Here is a 17,909-nt window from a genome sequence, read left to right on the forward strand (position 1 = left end):
GGTTCCTTTTTATCTCCCCGCGCCGGTCCCGCGTCGGCGCGGTTCCAGTTCCGGGAAACCTTAAGTTCCCGGCCAGGCTTCCGGGTCCGGACCCGGAAGCGGGGCAGAACTCCGTGATTCCCCGCTGGGGCCGGGCCCCTCAGGGTCCTGGCCCCCTCACACCTGATAACAGAAAGATCTTCTTGAATTAAGAAACCACAAGCAATCCATTTCTCTTCCCTTACAGAGTTATGATTAATTACACACGTTTGCTTTTTCCCTTTCAAAATGCTTGGTGATTTTTGTACAGTAGCAATTCCAGTCATTCATAGATGTGGTCTGATGGTTAGAGCAGGAAATTGGGAGCTAGGATTTCTGTGTTTTGTTCTTGATTATTGCACGTACATCTGGGGGAGTCACATGCCTTCCCTGTATTTCAGTGTATCCATCTGTAAAATATGTAAATAACTTATCTGTAATGTAGCTTAACTAATTCATGTCATTGCACGAGGCTTCATTTTGATAAAGTACTTCAAAATCCTCAATGGAAAGATTCTGTTTATGTGCAAAATTTTAATATTTATATCCTGTTACATGTATAATACTTAGCATGGAGCCAAAGCATTTGTCTAGGGACGTAGAATGTCCAGAGGAAAAAAGAGATGTACACATTTAATAAATGATTACGGACTGCTTGGAGTGAAATGTTGTTTTAAATATTTGTATCTTTATTCATAACTTTCTGGCATCTTTTTCTCTTCTGATGCTGTAACCTTTCACAACATATGCTGGTTATATGCATCTCATGAAAATAAATGGCTGGCTAATGTACCAAAATATGTAATGTACAGTTCAAAGAAAAAATCATTTGGAGAGTTCTAAAAAAAAACAAAACAGAAAATTAGAGCATCTTATTACTGACTGCTCCTATGTGTAGATCTGAAAGGAGGCTGCAGAGTATTTTTAAAATACTGGGAGCAACCTGAAATGGGGAGTCAAGAAAGTCTTGCTTTGATGAGAGGAAAAAATAAATGTTGTCTGTTTTTGTCATATGCATTTACTTGGATAACTTCTCAGCACAGCTGTGTTAATAAAGCAGGGTATATTTCCATGACCTTAATGATTTTGCCTGCAGGTTCTTGCATGCTGAGTAAAAGAAATGTTGATTAATGTGGCACCCTGTGTCAAACGTAGGCTGTAGATTACAATTAAATGCATCGTTATGTTATCTTTGAAAAATGTAATAGGCTTCACCAGACAGATAATAGCCTCTCCTCTGCTAAGGCAATAGATGAATAATCAACTAATGCATGGGATGAACCAAAATATATCAAAATAAGTGTTACTTTTGACAGAAAAACAGCCGTTGCTTCTCATAGATTTGTGGAGTCAGTGACCTATTCAAAATATTCACGAAATTATCTTCTCTGAGTTTCCTTCCAGTCCTGCAGTTCCAAGTTATGTCTTACTTGTGCATGCTGATGTTTTTGATATAGATCAAGGAAGTGTGGCTGCACAGATCTGCATGTGAGTTTTAGAACTGTACTTGGATGAAGCTTTGCTTAACACGGGTCACTGTAATGGATCAGTTATAAAAATTAATGGATTGTTTCCTGGTTCTGCCAGCTGATTTGATCTCTGAAGTTCATTGTGAACTGTCGTTACATAACTGGTATGGAATCTGAGTCCTACATTCTTTTGTTTGGTGGTGATTATATTAAACATTTGTACACCCCAGATAATTTAAAACAGATTATTCAGCAAGAGCAAACAAGCTCCAGAACATTTCCCCCTTAGAAGTGGAAGTGAACTTCAACCACCGTTTATTCTGTCATTAGCAAAGAGTGAGCCAGCAGGTCATTCCCAAGCCAGCTTTGGTTTCTGATAACAGAGGGAGCATGGACTAAAACACCGCTGCTTTTACACTTCGGTCCAGAGATCCAAACCCTTCTGTAACATATCACAAACAGGGAGAGCTTGTCTTCTTACAGCCAAAGTACATGATTGATGAAACGTGGTTGGCTTAGAAAAAAAATTGCAAGGGGCAACCCAGATCTTTTCTAAAGAAGATGGATCATAGTCCTCTCTGTTACTCCAACTCTTGCACAATGTCATCCAGTAGTAAAAGCAAGTTACAAGGAGTTAGGACTTCTGACTTATAGTTGGCACCTAGGTAAACAGCCAGACTTCAAATGTGCTGAGCCCCATTAGCTTCCACAGGAGTTAGGAGAGTGTAACGGGGGGGACTTCTCGGGGCCAGTTTGCCTTTGGCCCTCCCACCTGTTTCTGGGCCAACCAACCGCCTTCTCACCTGCCATGCCTTGTTGTTATCTAATTAATGATCTTAATTACACCTCATGGGAGGCTGCCCATTTCTTGCCCCGATGCCAGGGGACACTATCCACGGCTCCATTCCTCCCCTATACCACACCCCAAGCCTCACAGGTGGCATCCACAGATGTTACTCTCACTGGCCCCACACTGGGCTCCAGAATCCTCCAGTTCAGACCCCAACTGGATCCCTCCACTCAGGCTGCCTAGCTCCCTGAAACTACTTTCCCCTCTTAGGTGTGGTTCCCCATCCCCCCCGGGACCTTCAGCCACATAGGCCCTGGCCTCACCTCCAAAGCCTGTCAGGACCCCAGGATTTCAGCTCTGGGCATCCCTCGTATTGGGCCCCTGGCCCTTTTGACCATTCTGGTCCTGGCCCCAGCATTGACCAGTCAAGGGTACTCTACATCAGGCCTCTGAGCCTCTAGCCCCACTCTTAGGTCTGCCATCTGGCCCCTACTAGGGGGTAACCCACCTGGTTGTGAGGGCTGGGGTTATTAAGGTTCCTCAACCCGCCTTTCACCAGAATGGTAACTGGCCTGGCACTTCCTGAGGGCTCCCGCACCACTGAGAGCCCCAGCAGGCCACCCACTCCTAGCAGGGTGCAGTTTTAGGTCATGCCCAAGACAAGGAGCCTCCTAGCCATCCCCTACAGCTCCTCCTTACCTCTAAGGATGATACATGAAGACTTGCAGCAAGAAAATGTTACTGCCTGGCCTGCTAGCGGGGAACTGATCTTTTTATATAGGCAGCCAGGGATCTAAAATGGCTGCCACAATCAAGCACCTGCTGGTTGCTTGGCTCACCCCTTAAAGTGGCAGGCACAAACAGTGCCCTGCCACAGAGAGATAAGCACCTCTGAAAATCATCTTTGCCTAATTTACCTCTGGGCACTCCAGTTTAAGAACACTGCCCTTAGCTTCTCTGTACTACAGTTTACCTATAAAACCAGTAGTGATATCTACACAACCTCAAATGGCAGTTAATGAAAGTTTTAATAGTGTTCTGAGCTCTTCAAATGAAGGTGCTAATGGAAAGTATATATTGAGATTGTCTTGCTCGTGTCTGTCTCTGTAATTCAAGAAACTCTAGAAACATCATACACTGTGTAAGTCTGTTGCACGCCCATATACATGTGAGGCTAACCCATCTGGTGTAGCTGTGGCAATCACTAATAGGTTGTTCTTATTTTAGAGCTGCCTGGAGGATGATGGTTCCATTTTGTGGCAGCTTTTGAGGTTTTGAAATTTGTTTTCATTCTGCATTGGAACCAAATCAAAACATATTGGATGTTTGTCCAAAAACAAAATGGTGTTGAATTATCTGTTTTCCAATCAAAACCTAAGCCTCAATGGGTGCTGGCTGCTATATACCCTGCTGCTTAGGGAGCTGACCTACTTTGTGTGAAATGCAGGCTCAGGCTCCAACTGACTGTTTCAGAGTGGTCTAGGATCACTCCTAGATTACATGATGTGCAGGAACTTGACTCTGGGGCCCTTGGCAGATGTTACACTTAAGACGTGATTAACCTGTTAATCACTTATTAAATAGTAACCTAGCCACACAACATGCAGGCAATTAATGGTACAACAAAATGGGTAACCAGCCACAAAATTATTCCACAGTGTGTAATATTTTGTCACTGGTTTCTATCATGTCTTAAATTGAACACGCAGCCTGATTCCAGCTGTATTCCAGGCTTGGTTGACAACCCCTCATACTGGCAGGCTGACAGCCATGGGGTACAGCCCTACAAGGGACTGCACCATGCGGTTTTCAGGGTGCCAAATCAAAGGGAACACATCAGCTCTGCCAGGGTGCCAGTTTGTAGGGAGCCATGGAGCTCCCAGCAACCCAACAGGTTGGTTGCTTTGCTCCACAGCTCCTAGAGGCATGCAGCCTGGTCACAGAGAAACTGGTACTGGAGAGAGGTTCCCTGGTCCTAGGGTCCGCTTGTGCTCATACATTTAAAAACTGTATGAGCAGTCTAGCTGCACACACAATTTTCTGACATCCATGGCACACAGACACCCTGGGATTGGGGAACTGGTCTTGGATCCTAGGGCCCCAGTATACTGAGACCTTAAACAACTGTGTGTGTAGCTCAGCTGCAAACAAGGTTTTCTGACATCGTAGTGCATGAGGCTCTGCAACCAGTCCCAGTGGTGATTCAGAGGATTATGTGTCCTGACCACAGGAACACACCAGAGTCTCCAACTGGCTTCCCCTGCACTGGCAAGTAGTAATGACACCATTGGAGTCTGATCCCCAATTCCAGAATCATGCATCTTGCCATGCAAGCCTGGCATGGCAAGAGGCACAATTGTTGGCATTGGGGTTCATACACACTGCACCATTAAATGAACGTGTGCCAGGGGCCTGAGTATCCTAGTCCAGTGTCCTAACCACCAGAGCAGGTCAGTGAGGCCTTGTATTACTGCTAAAAACATATGGTTAACTTAAATGTGAAGCTATCCTGAGGTAAAAATGCAGTGAAGACAGCACATTTCATTTTACATCAGCGTCAGTATGGCAAATCAGCACGTTATTTCCCCTTGTGTTTGATCTCACCTGCTTTATCATGAGATTAAACTAAAATTCCTTATTCTTACTGTCTTTACCTTTGGATAGGTCACATACACTAATTACACAGCCAAAAACTAGCTATTTTAGCAGTGAAGACAGAGCAAGAGTCAGCCTGTTCCGTATCTGTTTATCTCTCAGTCTAGAAACCTTGATGAAAACTGTGCTTGAACTGGAATATCTCTGTAAAACTTTTCAGCTTTGACAAGAAGATTCCAGCTAGCTCTGCTTGGTTTAGAAATTGGCCTCATCCCTACTAATCTTGACAGCTGGTTGTGCTGCTCCCCGTTCCAGATAGATTGGTAATCTTGAAAGAGAGCCAAAATATATGAATAGGGAGTCGCATTCTGCATATACCTAGGTGGCAAGCAGGATTTCTTTTAAGTAATGTAGGCCAGCAGTCAAGAATAAGAAAAGCAATTGAGACTGAATGATCACATGAAGCAAATCATAGCATGTGAATTAGTGGATTTGTCCTGCTTAACCAAAAATCTGAAATTAACTTTGCTGGTTTGTCAGGCTTTCTTAAAGTGGAGATTTTAATGTTCTCTGCCCTGATGATTCACTATTGTCTTTAAATATGTATTCTCTCTTTCCTGTCTTCCAAAAAATGTTCCACCTATCTGAGAGCAATGAGTGTAGGTCTTTGAAAGATAATGGATTGCTAGCATTGGACATCAGATTCCACAACAGTGGGGGCAACTGGAAACCTTCCTACATTACCTTTTTTATGTCCTTTTCTTTTGGAGGAACACAGGCTGAATTGCAATCAGAATCTGTACCTTGGACTTGGCTCCTGATGCCTTTGAGAATGGTAGTTGTTGCATTTTGGGGAGTGTCTACACGAGATGCTACTACACAGTAGTTACTGCACATTTATTCAGTACTTGTATATTCGACTACTAAATAAAATGTGCAGTCAGTGGAGTTACTGCATAGTAGCACCGGCGAACACCTTTTAAGTGATGCTACTGTGCAGTAGCCTAATACTACTGTGCAGTAGCATCTCAGCACAGTTTTTGCCACACAGTGCTACTGCACAGTAGTATCTGGCTACTGAGCAGTCGCACACACCACTCAACTAAGAGCTAGATTAGGATCATTTTATATTTACTCAGCAAGAGTTGACAGAAAGTAAAAAATGTGCAGGTGTTAAGCAGGCTTATATCGGGCACCAAGAGGTGAAAGGATCTGCATTCTCTTACCGGCCCTTTGAGTCAGCCAAATCTTCAAGCACTAACTGTTGAAGTCAGAAATTGTTGGTGAACACACACAACAAGCTGGTTGACAAACAAACCAGTGAGAAAATGTGTTTGACATATAAGATAACTAACCTGAAATGCAAGTACAAGCATCATCTATACCATTTTAAAGGTGTGTACACAGAGGCAGAGAAACACATAATTTGACCAAACAAAGAGAGAGGTACTGGTACAGTCTAAAATACAATAAAGCATCCTGAATGTTTGTCCCTGCTCTAACCCCTGGACTTACTATGATTGTTTTGGTGGATTGTGCCTATTTTCAGTCTTTTTGCTGATTGGTACCATAAGAAATCTATTTACCAAATAAAACATAAGAATGATTTCCTTACTTTGTGGTACTAATGTCATTATTAACAATGATAACACTTTGCATCTTCAAACTCCCTGGCTATCATTTAATGAGTTACCAGTAATTCTGCAAGCTTAAGCCATTATTTTAATAGCATGTAATATGAATATATTTGGTATCAACAAAAGATAATGTAAAGCGATGATTCTGTATATATTATGAGATATGTTGTTGGCCTGATACAGGCATGTATTAATAGATTGTATTAAATATTTACAGCCTGGAAGTATAGAATTAAAAGATAAATGTATATTCCAATACATTTTTTGCATAAGTGGGATGCTACTTTTATGAAAATTTTGTGGAGCTAACATATTAAACTTTATGTGAATATTTATATGTTTTGCCTGTTTTAACAGCAGTGGTATTGCAGATACTTTAACCATGAATTTAATCTTTAAACAGTTCTGGCAAATGCATGCTTTAAAACCCAAGCTGTGGATGCTAGCAGAAAGTAAGGACCTTTTTTAAAGTGGTTGAAATGTATATACTTGGAAGGTGTCCTTGTATTGTGTGCAAAAAAGGAGAAACCTTTAGTTCCTTCTTACAGCTACCATATATAAATTTACAATAATAAGATTATTTCTAAGAAATAGTGTCAGGTTTGGCATATTCAAGGGACTAAGAGTCATGATAATTACTTCCTAGGTTTTTTCCTTCACTTGTCTCTAAGCTTTAGCAGCTTCTCCCAGTGGTTGGTGCAGTGGTTGAAACAGCTAATTATGTATCCATAAACTGTAATGTCAAAGGATTAATGTGTCCCTGGGACCATGGGTCAAATCTGCTTTAGATCACAAGAGCTTAAGCTCAGCTCCTAGTTGAAATATCACAAAACTACCTTGTAATTTAATCCAAGCCTTGCATTCTTATACCTCAGCTGTTGGTTGTCTTGAATAAAAGAGACCTATGATTGATTTCCCTGAGAGGTTTTTTAATTTTTTTTTTTATTTGGTTTGGTTTGGTTTTGGTTTGTTTCTTTTTTTTAAATTTGCAAATAAGGTAGTGTGAGCCGGAGAGTTTAGGGAATCTATAAAGGTTCCTGCCTTCAACATGAATAACCCTTTTAAAGTCCTATCTTGAAGTTGTTATAGAAAATGTATTATGGCACAGGGTTGGCGTTCTCCACATTCCTTTTATGTCTTACATTAAAATGCCCTGATCTTGCAAAGTTTTCTTCATGGCCTGGGCTGGGTTTCCATTCCCTGAATTCAGTGCGGCTACACCCAGGCAGTGAGATCTACCTTTTGCAGATCAAAGCCTACTAGAAACTCTTTCATGTTAAATACTAGATTTTTTTACTAACTCCTGTGATAAATGGAACAGTTGAAAGGCATCTGGGTGGTCTTGTAACTGGGCAGAAGTAATGGCTTTCCTCATCTACATTTACTCTGAGTATTGTATGACATTTAGCAAGGCCCCCAGTGGTCTCATTATAACATCCATATCCTTTGCTTATTGTGTTGTCTTGATACTTCTGTTAAGCATAGTAGTGGTATAGCTTTTCAGGTGTTTCCTATATGAATGCATACAGTATTCCACGTTTCTGAAAAAAATGGCAGGAATTCTCCGAAACTATTGATACAATTTCACCAATGGGCTGGAATTAAAAAATAGATTTTTTTTATAATTAAATGTTTCCAGCTAAGGAAACAGCTAGGGTAGGAGGGGTGTTAAGTCTATGAACAGACCATATTCTATCCTTCATGAGTTCAAATCTGTGAAGCTTCAACATACATATAGTACAAAATTATAGCCTGTACTGTGGAACATTGTACTCATCTCAGTAATGAAGAAGTAGGCTGTAGCCTACAAAGCTTATGCCTTTCTCAACAAGTTAATCTTTGAGGTGCTACCCTGCCTTGCCTTCTGCCAGACTTCAAACTAATACAGCTAACTGCCTCTCCTCACAGTAAATATGTCAGTTATGTTTATAGCTCTACCATGTAAAGATCTACCTTAATATGGCCAAACTATCAGACTGAAAAAGAAAGTATGTGGTAATTATGATTTTCATTTAATTTTCTCCTGTATGAAATCGGTGGTCTAATCAGATCATTAAAATAAAAACACTTTGCACTGAAACAAAAATGACAATTTCTGTGCAGTGCCCTCTTGTGGTATCACCATCTTTATGTAACAAATGACTGTAGCATCACTCACTTCTTTCTAAATTGCACCTGGACCCCAACCTGGTACACTGATGAATAGCTCTAATTCCCACTGAAATCAGTCTGAATAGAAGTCTGTTCTCATCTTTCAGAATCAGGCCATTGAGCATCTCCTACAACTTAAGGGTGCATTGAGTTACTAGTATATCCACCTTCACTTTAGAAAGGGACCCCTGAAAATTTTGTCTTTTCCTAAATTTGATACTGTGCTGGAGAACTTCCCTGAACTTCTTCTTCTTGTGGCCCAACAGGTTCTTCGCTCTGTACTGCTGTTTCCGACAATAGAGCGCATGGCTCAGTCCCCTAAAGGCAAGTTCATGACACCCCTGCTGTGCAAGCTGCGGTACATTCTGTACATGCCCGTCTACCTGCTATCGTTTCTGCCAGAAAGAGCCAAAACTTCCATAGTGCGGTTTGCACTGCGAGGGCTTAAGTGTCCTGATGAAGCTTCAATAGCTACCTCCATAAATCTCTTCAGCGTGGACTGCACTGGTGAGCAAATTTTTTCTCTTGCTTTCTTCTTTTTAACTATCTGTATTTTCCATCACACTGCTTTGACAAGTGGGTGAATTAGAAATTGCAAAGGGTGTGAGTCATTAAAAACAAGCTTCATCCTAAAACATGAACAAATATCCAAGAATTTTTTAAATGCAGGCTGGATTTGTCTGTCCCCTGAAGTCTTTTTCTCATCTCAAGTTGAATTTTTTACAAAAGATGCAGGGGAATTTGAAATAGGTCATAAACCAGTACTTTGAATAGGTCCATGAAATGATCTACAATACTTGGAATTTTAGGGACGCTCAGAATCAGGGAATTCTGAACTTGGTTGTATGTCTCCAAAACAAATGTTTTTTAAAAGAAGAAAGTTTGGAAATGTATATTTCTGCAAAACACATCTGAAAAGAAAACCATTACCTTCACTATTAACAACACATGCCCTGGTTCAAACAACTGCATTTTATTCAGATTTAATAGTGCAAATGGACTAATTAATTTCACACTTGTTTATACTTAATTTTCTTTCTGGCTGTATTTAATTTAACATTCATCTGGGAGTGTTATTAAACCTAGAAAAGGGCCCTCCTCTTGTAAGCATGAATGAGTAACTTAATGCGTATATGGAATTCTGTTCTCCGGAACAAGGCAGAAAAAGGATATTCTTCAAATGCTGGGGTATATTGTACAGCATGTATAAGTGTCTTTTATTTTAGGGATAAGACAGCTTTCAGATGATAAATCATTCAGCCATTTCTATTGAGGTACCAAAATGAAAATCAAAGGAAACTGTTTAGATGCTACAATAAATAAGAAGTTCTGTCCTTTAATAAGTATCTACATATTTTAGATGCTACCATAAATTAGAAATTGAAAATACTCTGAAAATGGTTGTGCTGTGTAATGCAACTGTAATCACAAGAAGAGAGTTTTGTTTTCATTAATAGTAATAAAAAAAAGCACACTCAGATGTCCCCCTGCCAGGGCAAATCTGTATATTTGTAACAACTCCGTTTGGGGCTACTGAGACTCTCTGAAGGTGAAGATAATACCTGGGAAGGGGACAGGTATTATCATCTGAATTGAACAGTGCCACAATAAAAAGCAAATGATTGCCTCGGTAAAGAACAAATTATGGTAACAGTCACTCCAAAGCAAACTGGGATGACTGTTATAAATAAATTAAATTTTAGACCAATGGGAATACTCCGCACCTCTTAGAATCAGGCTTCTAGTTACTAATTTAAAAATTCCTCTGTAGGATAAGCAATATATTATATGTTATAAAAATCTATATCCATTTAATATTGCCTTGCTGGGGAAGTAAACGTACATGATCACCTGGCACAGTAGTCTCTCGCATTCTTCCTTTCAGTACCCTGGCTTCAGTTGCAGTGTGTGAACAGCTGTATAGTAGCATAATGTAAACTAAAATAATGCACTATTTGTCATATTTTTTTCTAGAACTTTCTGCCACAACAATATAAGCAGCCCAGAAAGCAAGAGTGTTTTTGGCTTTAGGGCCTAATTTTCATGTGGTGTGGTCACACTGATGTTACAGTAACTTAGGGTCTCACTCTCTGTGTCTTGCAGCCAGTCTGTGGGACTAAATAGTGTCATTCAGTGTTGCTCAGCGTTCCCCATTGATTTCTTGAGAAATTCTCTTTGGAAACTGGTGGGATGATATGGCTCATTGACTTCAAAGAAAATACATGTATGAGTTAATGCTATTTGTGGAAGAAAGAGTTTGCAGAAAGAAGCCCGTAGACCTTTTTATATATTTACAAACAGTTTAAGAAGTAGAAAAAAAATCACAATATGTGCCTGGATTTAATGCAGATTTGTTGTTATCTAGTTCAGCAATCTGCCTGGTCAAATTCCTGTTTTGTATAGGCACTCATTTGTGAGTTAGCGTGGCATATGAAACAGTGGTAGTAAATACAGTTCTGATTGACTTCTTGTCCTTTAATAAGCTATTAGATATGGTTCAGAAACATTCAGCAAATGGATGTGTTTCTCCTCTCCAGGAAGTTTGTTTGTCAAGTCATTAAAAATACACGTATTACCTTTGGCACATACATCTGTTGCATTGCTGTAATTGTAATAAAAACTATGATTAAGGGCAGAAAGACAGTAAAAGTTTCCTTAAAAGTAATGCATCCGTTAAAACAAACCAACCTGCCAGGGATTCATAACCACATCCAAAGCTTAGTCACAACAATATGTTTTCTCTCCTGTGAAAGGAAATGAGATTTGAAAACTTAATTATAACAAGACCTTAAGGCCTGATGCTGCTTGCTCTGAAATCAAGAGGAGAATGCCATTTAGAGGGAATTGGATCAAATCACTGGTTAGGACAGTCAACTATGAGGATGAATATGTTGAGAGGGGAGGATAATGTTCCTTTATCATCTGTCCCAATTTCCATCCAATATATATGTGCTTCGGCAAGTGATTCCAAACAGTGTTTTGTTTCTCCAAGTGTAACTGATGTTGATATCTAGGAAGCCCAATCAAAGGAGCAAAACCCCATTGTATCAGGCAGGTAAGTACCAAGAGTCCTAATCTCAAATTGCTAAGAGATTGCATCTGGAGAGGGATCACATAGGTCAATAGGTAACTAGGTAGCCAAAATGAACAGAAAATCCCTGTTAGGTGCAAGTACAGTGTGACATAGTGTGGCTGCGCCAAAGGTGAGGTTTACGTTGGGAAACATACTATCCATCTGATGCAGGGCCCCTCCCCTCAAATTTCCTGCCATGACTTGGTGTTACTGAATGAAAAGGAGGGGTTCAGTGGAGATCTTCTTCCTGGGGGACCTGGGGGATGGTAGTACTCACAGTCCTGACGGGATGTTCTGCGGGGATCTGCCTCCCCTACACCCCGTCCACTCACCAACCGAATAGATGCCACCTGTGTAGATCGGCTGTGCCCCGTTGACCCCTTTCATGAGGGGGACAGGCATCAGCATGGGTTCTGGTGGGCTAGCCTGGTTGTTACGACAGCTAGCATCTCTGCCTTGGCTGCTGATGGGCTAAGCTTCCATCAGCTGGCATCCTCCTTGCCATCTCTGCCTGCCACAGGAGCCTCACCACACTGGGTATGCTCCCTCTCCACCCTCCGGCCAGGTTCTGGTGGACTTCTTAAATCTTCCCGCAGCGGCTGCTCCAGCCACCACGATTGGCTCTGCTGTTCCCCACACAGGGAACAGCTAATTAAATAGCCAGTGTAACGCCAGCTCACGTGGCTGCGGCCACAGCTCCTCCTCCGGCTCTGGCTGATCCCCCGGAGGTAAGTTTCCCTGGCGGGGGTGCTGCTTGTGTGGCTTGTGACCCACGGTGACTGCCCCTTCCCCTTCGGGAGCCTGTGGGGGCATCTCACCGCCACACAAAGCCATTTTGTTTGTTTGCATTTAGTCTCTAGCAAAGACGTTTTAGGACAGATGCTTAAAGCAAAAACATAAATGGCAGACTAATTGTAGGATATGTATAATTCTAAAACTGCCCTGGGTGAAGAGACCAAAAAGCATTCTAGGACTGAATACAGGAGTGTTTGGCCTTGCCAGTTCTCTGAAACAGACAGTCATTAGCGTTATTCAAGTTAGCAAAGACAATCTGAATATCTCATGTTCTCATATTTAATGAAAATAATGAATAGTCTATAAAGCTTGCATTGTTGTTCAATACTGGAATATTTTGGCACTTTATCCTGCTCAAATCTGAAAATATTGCTTCAGTGACAAATGCAAGTAGCAGGCTTATGGAGAGAGTAAACCACACTATCTACATAGAACAGGATTTATTGTCCACTAGTTCGGCTGGCAAACTTCCTCCATTTGTTTCTGTAAAATTTCCACAAAAGCACAGACATTACATAATGGATAAACACTGCAAGGCTGGTTAGAGAGGCAGGCTTGTAGGTCAGAGGTTAACGTCTGGATGACAGTGAAGATACAGATAAGCACAATAGCAAGAATAACCTCCAGCCTGACCATTAGCAAGAATAACCTCCAGCCAGCCCATGCTCGCTCATTCTTTGTGATCTTGAACCTGTGACTTCTCTTGAGGAATCTCCCTGTTTGTTTAACCTGTTTACAGGCCAGGGTAGTAGCTGAACTCATGGAGGGCTGATTTGCTGTATTGGGTTTGGGAAGGGTGAAAACAAGGGAAAAATCATAACTTAAAAAATAGCATGTAAAATTGTTTTAAAAGAGCATAAAATGAGAGCTAGATGCAATAGTTTCTCTTTCACTTTAGATCCTTCATGTCTGTGCGAGGTTTGAAAATACTTTAAAAATATACCTGAGCCACAAAATTTAGATCTCAGTCAAATTTCCCCAAAGTTTGGGGCTTGCTGGGTCCCAGGTTTCATTTGCTTTAGACAGAAGGTAAAAAATTTCTAAGCTTTAGTCTTACTTAAAGTCAGTGGGACTAAGGATCCCTTGGGGTCTCAATCACTTTTGAAAATGATGCTTTACCTCTGAAGTCTCTGCAGATCCTGGATTTTGATTTTTCCAGAGCTGGTGGGATGCACCAATCCTGGGATTCATTTGTGATCCTTCTGTCTCTTCAAAAGCAAAGAGACTCCAGCATGCTCATTTACTTGCAGATGATTCATTTTGTTGCAGTCAACAGAAAATAGTATTATGATTCACACATAAAAGATGGTTGAGAATGGCTGAGTGGACTAGTAGTGAAAGCTTCTGGGTTCTAGCTGTAGTCCTGCCACTGGTCTCAAGTCTTATTTGGATAGGTCCCTTCCTTTCTCTGCTTCAGTTCCTTCACACGTGAAATGGGAATGTTTTTTGTCATGGTGTTGCAGTGCTTTGGGATCACAATACTGTAGACATGCAGATTTAGTTGTTAGGTTCACAAGATGATTTTAAAAACTCTTGAACAGCTCCCCATGCCCATCACTTTAAGTGATGAAATGTGAATCCTTTGCCTTTCTGTCTCTAAATAATATTTGCCAAACAAAAATGGATTCCTGAAGGTTTAAGAAATAGTTACCTAAAAATAGAAACCCAAGTTGGCTTATTTTGAACTTCCACCTTGCTTTGATATGAAAACATTTACGGAGCATCATTGACAGAGCTTCCCTTTTCTATATTGAAATATTTGTCCTGGTCACTCAGGGCATGGGTGAGGGGGAGGGGAAGGGTATTTAGAGCAGCTGTTGAGAGCCACTTTAATTAAAGCACACACAGTGCCTCGTGTATTCAGTGGCCTGTGATTCATAATGGCGACTGAGGTGATTTAACTAAAGCTCATTCAAGGAGGAGATGGTGAATACACATGACGCTGAAGCTGCTGGAGTATTCTAATTAGATTAATTGAATCTGCTCCGACACATTCTAGTTAGTTGGAGCAGGCTTTGGGCACAGTATAGGTGCCCCCTCTGTTTATTTTCCAAGCCATAAGTTTTTTTAAATGGCCACAGTTTTATTGAAGTTAATTTGTCTACTCCTAAAAGTAAGTCTACATAGTGCAGTGCAGTACCACATAGAGCTACCTCATCTCCTTAAGCTTGCTCAGGTTTTGGAAGCAATATAGGGATCTTGCATGTTTCTCTGAATAGCAGTATAAGGCAAGTCCTCACTTTGATTTTTACCATGACGTTCTCAGCAAGTTAATTTAGCCTAGATGCAGCACCATGCTGTATTGTTATAGTGCTTCCAGGACTGGAACTAGCTCAGGCAACTCTGCACATCCATACAGACATGCATGAATAGTCTGGAAACAGAAGTCCTCTACTTTGGCCATCTAGGTTAAGAAGGCTTTGCCCATTATAATGACCTTCACTTTCACTTAGAATCGCAGTGCTCAAAGTACAGCCCATTAGCTGAATCCTGTCCATTCAGCTGAGTTATCTGCCTGCGGGGCTCTCCACAAATCTGGACATTTGGTGGCGGGGGGAGCAGCATCAGTGTTAATTGGCATAGCTGTGGGAGCCATGTAGCAATTAATGTTGCCACTGCTCCCTTAATACTAATTTTTTGTTCCATGGGTCAGATGACATGACCCCGTGTGCTAGATCAGGATGGTGCATGGCCCTGAACCTGGTACACGACACCAGACCTAACATGAGGGGCCAGTTCACAGCCTTGGACCTGGCACATGGGGTCAGTCCATATATCGTATCCAATCAGTGGACCTGGCCATATAGGCTGAATCCAACCCACGGATTGGCTATGCCCCACCCATTCAGCCCACACTCTGGAAAGATTGATCTGACTGACTTAGAGTGTCAAACAGCTGACTTTGAGTGTCAAAGATATGGTTGGAGGGGCACAGAGCCCTGTTTTAGATGCATTTTGGCCATTTTGGGGCAAGTGGGTGCAGTTTCTGCCACTGGGGTTCCATGCCAGCCAGATCTGGCCTGGGGGTTATCCAAATGAGTTTGACAAATGTGACTTAGAGGATTTGTTTTCTTATGTACTAGTGATCATCACTATTACTATTCATATTACAGTACTGATTAGATGTTCCAACCAAGATAAACTCCCATTGTGCTAAGCATTGTAGAAACACACAGTAAGAACCACTTCCTGCCACAAAGAGTTTATAATCCAAAAGGACAAGGCAGAGAGTAGGAAGGGGAGTAGCAAGGACAGTGATATAGGGTGAGTTGCCTGTGGTCACACAGCGGTCAGTGGCTGAGCTGGAAATAAGCCCCAGATCTCCTGAGTCCCAGAGCAGTGAACTGTATGTATCTAACAAATTAGCATTGGATGTTTGTTGGCCTTGAGCTACTTTTGGATCATCGACCCTAAGCAGGGCAGACTAAGATACGTCTAATACATTTTGAACCTTGACCTTGAAATTCATATTGCAAAGGGTCTCAGTACACCGAGGCATCCATCAGCATGAGTATAATTTTGGGGAGAGGTCAGGTAGTAAAGTAGGAAAGAGGCTGAGCAGATTTGTATTCCTAGACTTGTGAATTTCCACTCTGGTTTTCTAGGCTTGCTCAACTCAAAGCCCCAGAAGAGGAACATGATTTGCCTTATTCCTTTTGATAATGCCACGCATTTTAAATACCAGGTTTGACTATTATAATAGATAATAGTCTACCTTCCCAAAACCTTTCCAAAATGTGCCTTTGCTTAGGTAGCCAGAAACACTGGGTGTTTAGACACGTGCTCCAGGAGTGGGGGGAGTCAGGGAGTGCACTTAATTTGAGTGGCTCTGAGAGCTAATGAAAGTGCCTGGACCATCTTGTGTATCAGTATCCCCACACTTCAAAATGGCAGCTGGGGCGCTTTATCTAAAGTTTGTCAAAAAAGCTTTAGATAAAGCGTTCCTGCTGCCATTTGGAAGCATGGGGATGCTGATACACATGACGCTGGAGGCTGCTGGAGCATGGTAATTACCACGCTCCAACAGACTTAATTAATTGAGTCTGCTCCAATGTGCTGTAATCGCAGCACGTTGGAGCAGCCTCTGTGTTATCCAAATGGGGTATGGTTACAAGTGCTGTCCTGCAGAGCAGCATCTGACCTGCCTGATTAAAATTCTGCATCTGTACAATCTGGACCATGTGGCACAGGTGGCAAGGAAGTCTTCGTCCTTCCTCCATTCTTCCCTACAATCCTTGTGTGCTCATATGCAGGAGAAGAAAATCTTTCCTCTAGGGATAGGTTATTCATTGCCATATGTCTGCAAAGTGTCTTGCATGTTTCTCTGAATATGCTGCTACTGGATGTGTGAAGAGCCAAGAGACTGCTCTTGATTAGCCACCAGTCTGACCCAGAACTCGAGCCCTTCAGTCATCTTGCTTCTGAAGGATCCAGTGTGCTGCCCCAGTGGAGCCCCATTATTTGACATTTTAAATGATGATCATAATATGTATTTTTGCAAAGTGTTTAAGAGAGTGTTTCCTTACCTGTGGAAACACAGTAATATTTTATCACCTGCCTTCCAGGAAAAGGGGCCAAAGAATAACAACCTTTAATATTTTCATGTTTCCTCTGCTACTGTTTATTTTCCTGTGTGATGCCTGACTAAAATGTTTGCTTAATGTTGTCGGACAACTCACCTTCCCAAGACAGCACATAAGCTGATGGAAAAACCCCACATCTGCCTTCTTCTCTCTGAGTGAACTAAAGTTTTCCCTATTTAAGAGTAGGATGCTCATATTAATTTATTGGAGGAAGGCAAATACCGTTTATATATTTACAGTCCTATTTATATATTTACAGTCCTATTCCCCAAATAAAAGAAAAAAGAAAGAAAAAATTTTACAGGGGCATTTTATTATGTGTAAAAGATTTCATTTTCCTTTGCAAGTCCTGTGCAAATAATAACAATAATAATATGGAAAGTTCCTGTTCAGCTTATGTTCCATAATTTTCTTTCATTCTTTCTTTCTTTTGTTTTTTGGGGTTTTCTGCAAAAAAAAACCCCTGTCATTTTCTTCCCGTTAGAAATATTACTCATAAGGCTTGAATGTTTTGATAATGGAATTGTTGATAACTTCCAGGAAGTACAAAGAACAATTTGAAGTTTGCTTGCAGGTCTGTTTATTCATCTCTGATGGTGTTTTGTCCCTACGGAGTGGGTGAGTTTGACAAACTTGCAAATACTGTTAACAGGGTTGGGAGTAGGAGGAGGATAATCAGTAGTGCGGAAGAGATGTTGAAAATAAGTATCTGTCAGTTAAATACTAGCAGCTGTGCTTGCTTTGTGTTAGTGTCGGTTACAGTCATTTGCGTAGTGGGAGTTTTTTTCATTTTGGGCC

The 17,909-nt window shown here is 41.3% G+C and overlaps 1 protein-coding gene across 3 annotated transcripts in view; it reads left to right on the forward strand.

The window, feature by feature from the left end:
- The window catches only part of LDAH (lipid droplet associated hydrolase), a 214,319-nt gene that overhangs the window by 151,942 nt on the left and 44,468 nt on the right, over positions 1–17,909 (forward strand). For all 3 annotated transcript variants that reach the window (XM_019537343.1, XM_019537340.1, XM_019537341.1), the window contains exon 5: positions 8,927–9,167. In XM_019537343.1, the coding sequence (XP_019392888.1) occupies positions 8,927–9,167 (241 nt within the window). The remainder of the gene's footprint in view (positions 1–8,926; positions 9,168–17,909) is intronic.

This window comes from Crocodylus porosus, unplaced genomic scaffold (assembly GCF_001723895.1).
Source record: "Crocodylus porosus isolate Cpor-Errol unplaced genomic scaffold, CroPor_comp1, whole genome shotgun sequence".
Classification (NCBI taxonomy): domain Eukaryota; kingdom Metazoa; phylum Chordata; order Crocodylia; family Crocodylidae; genus Crocodylus; species Crocodylus porosus.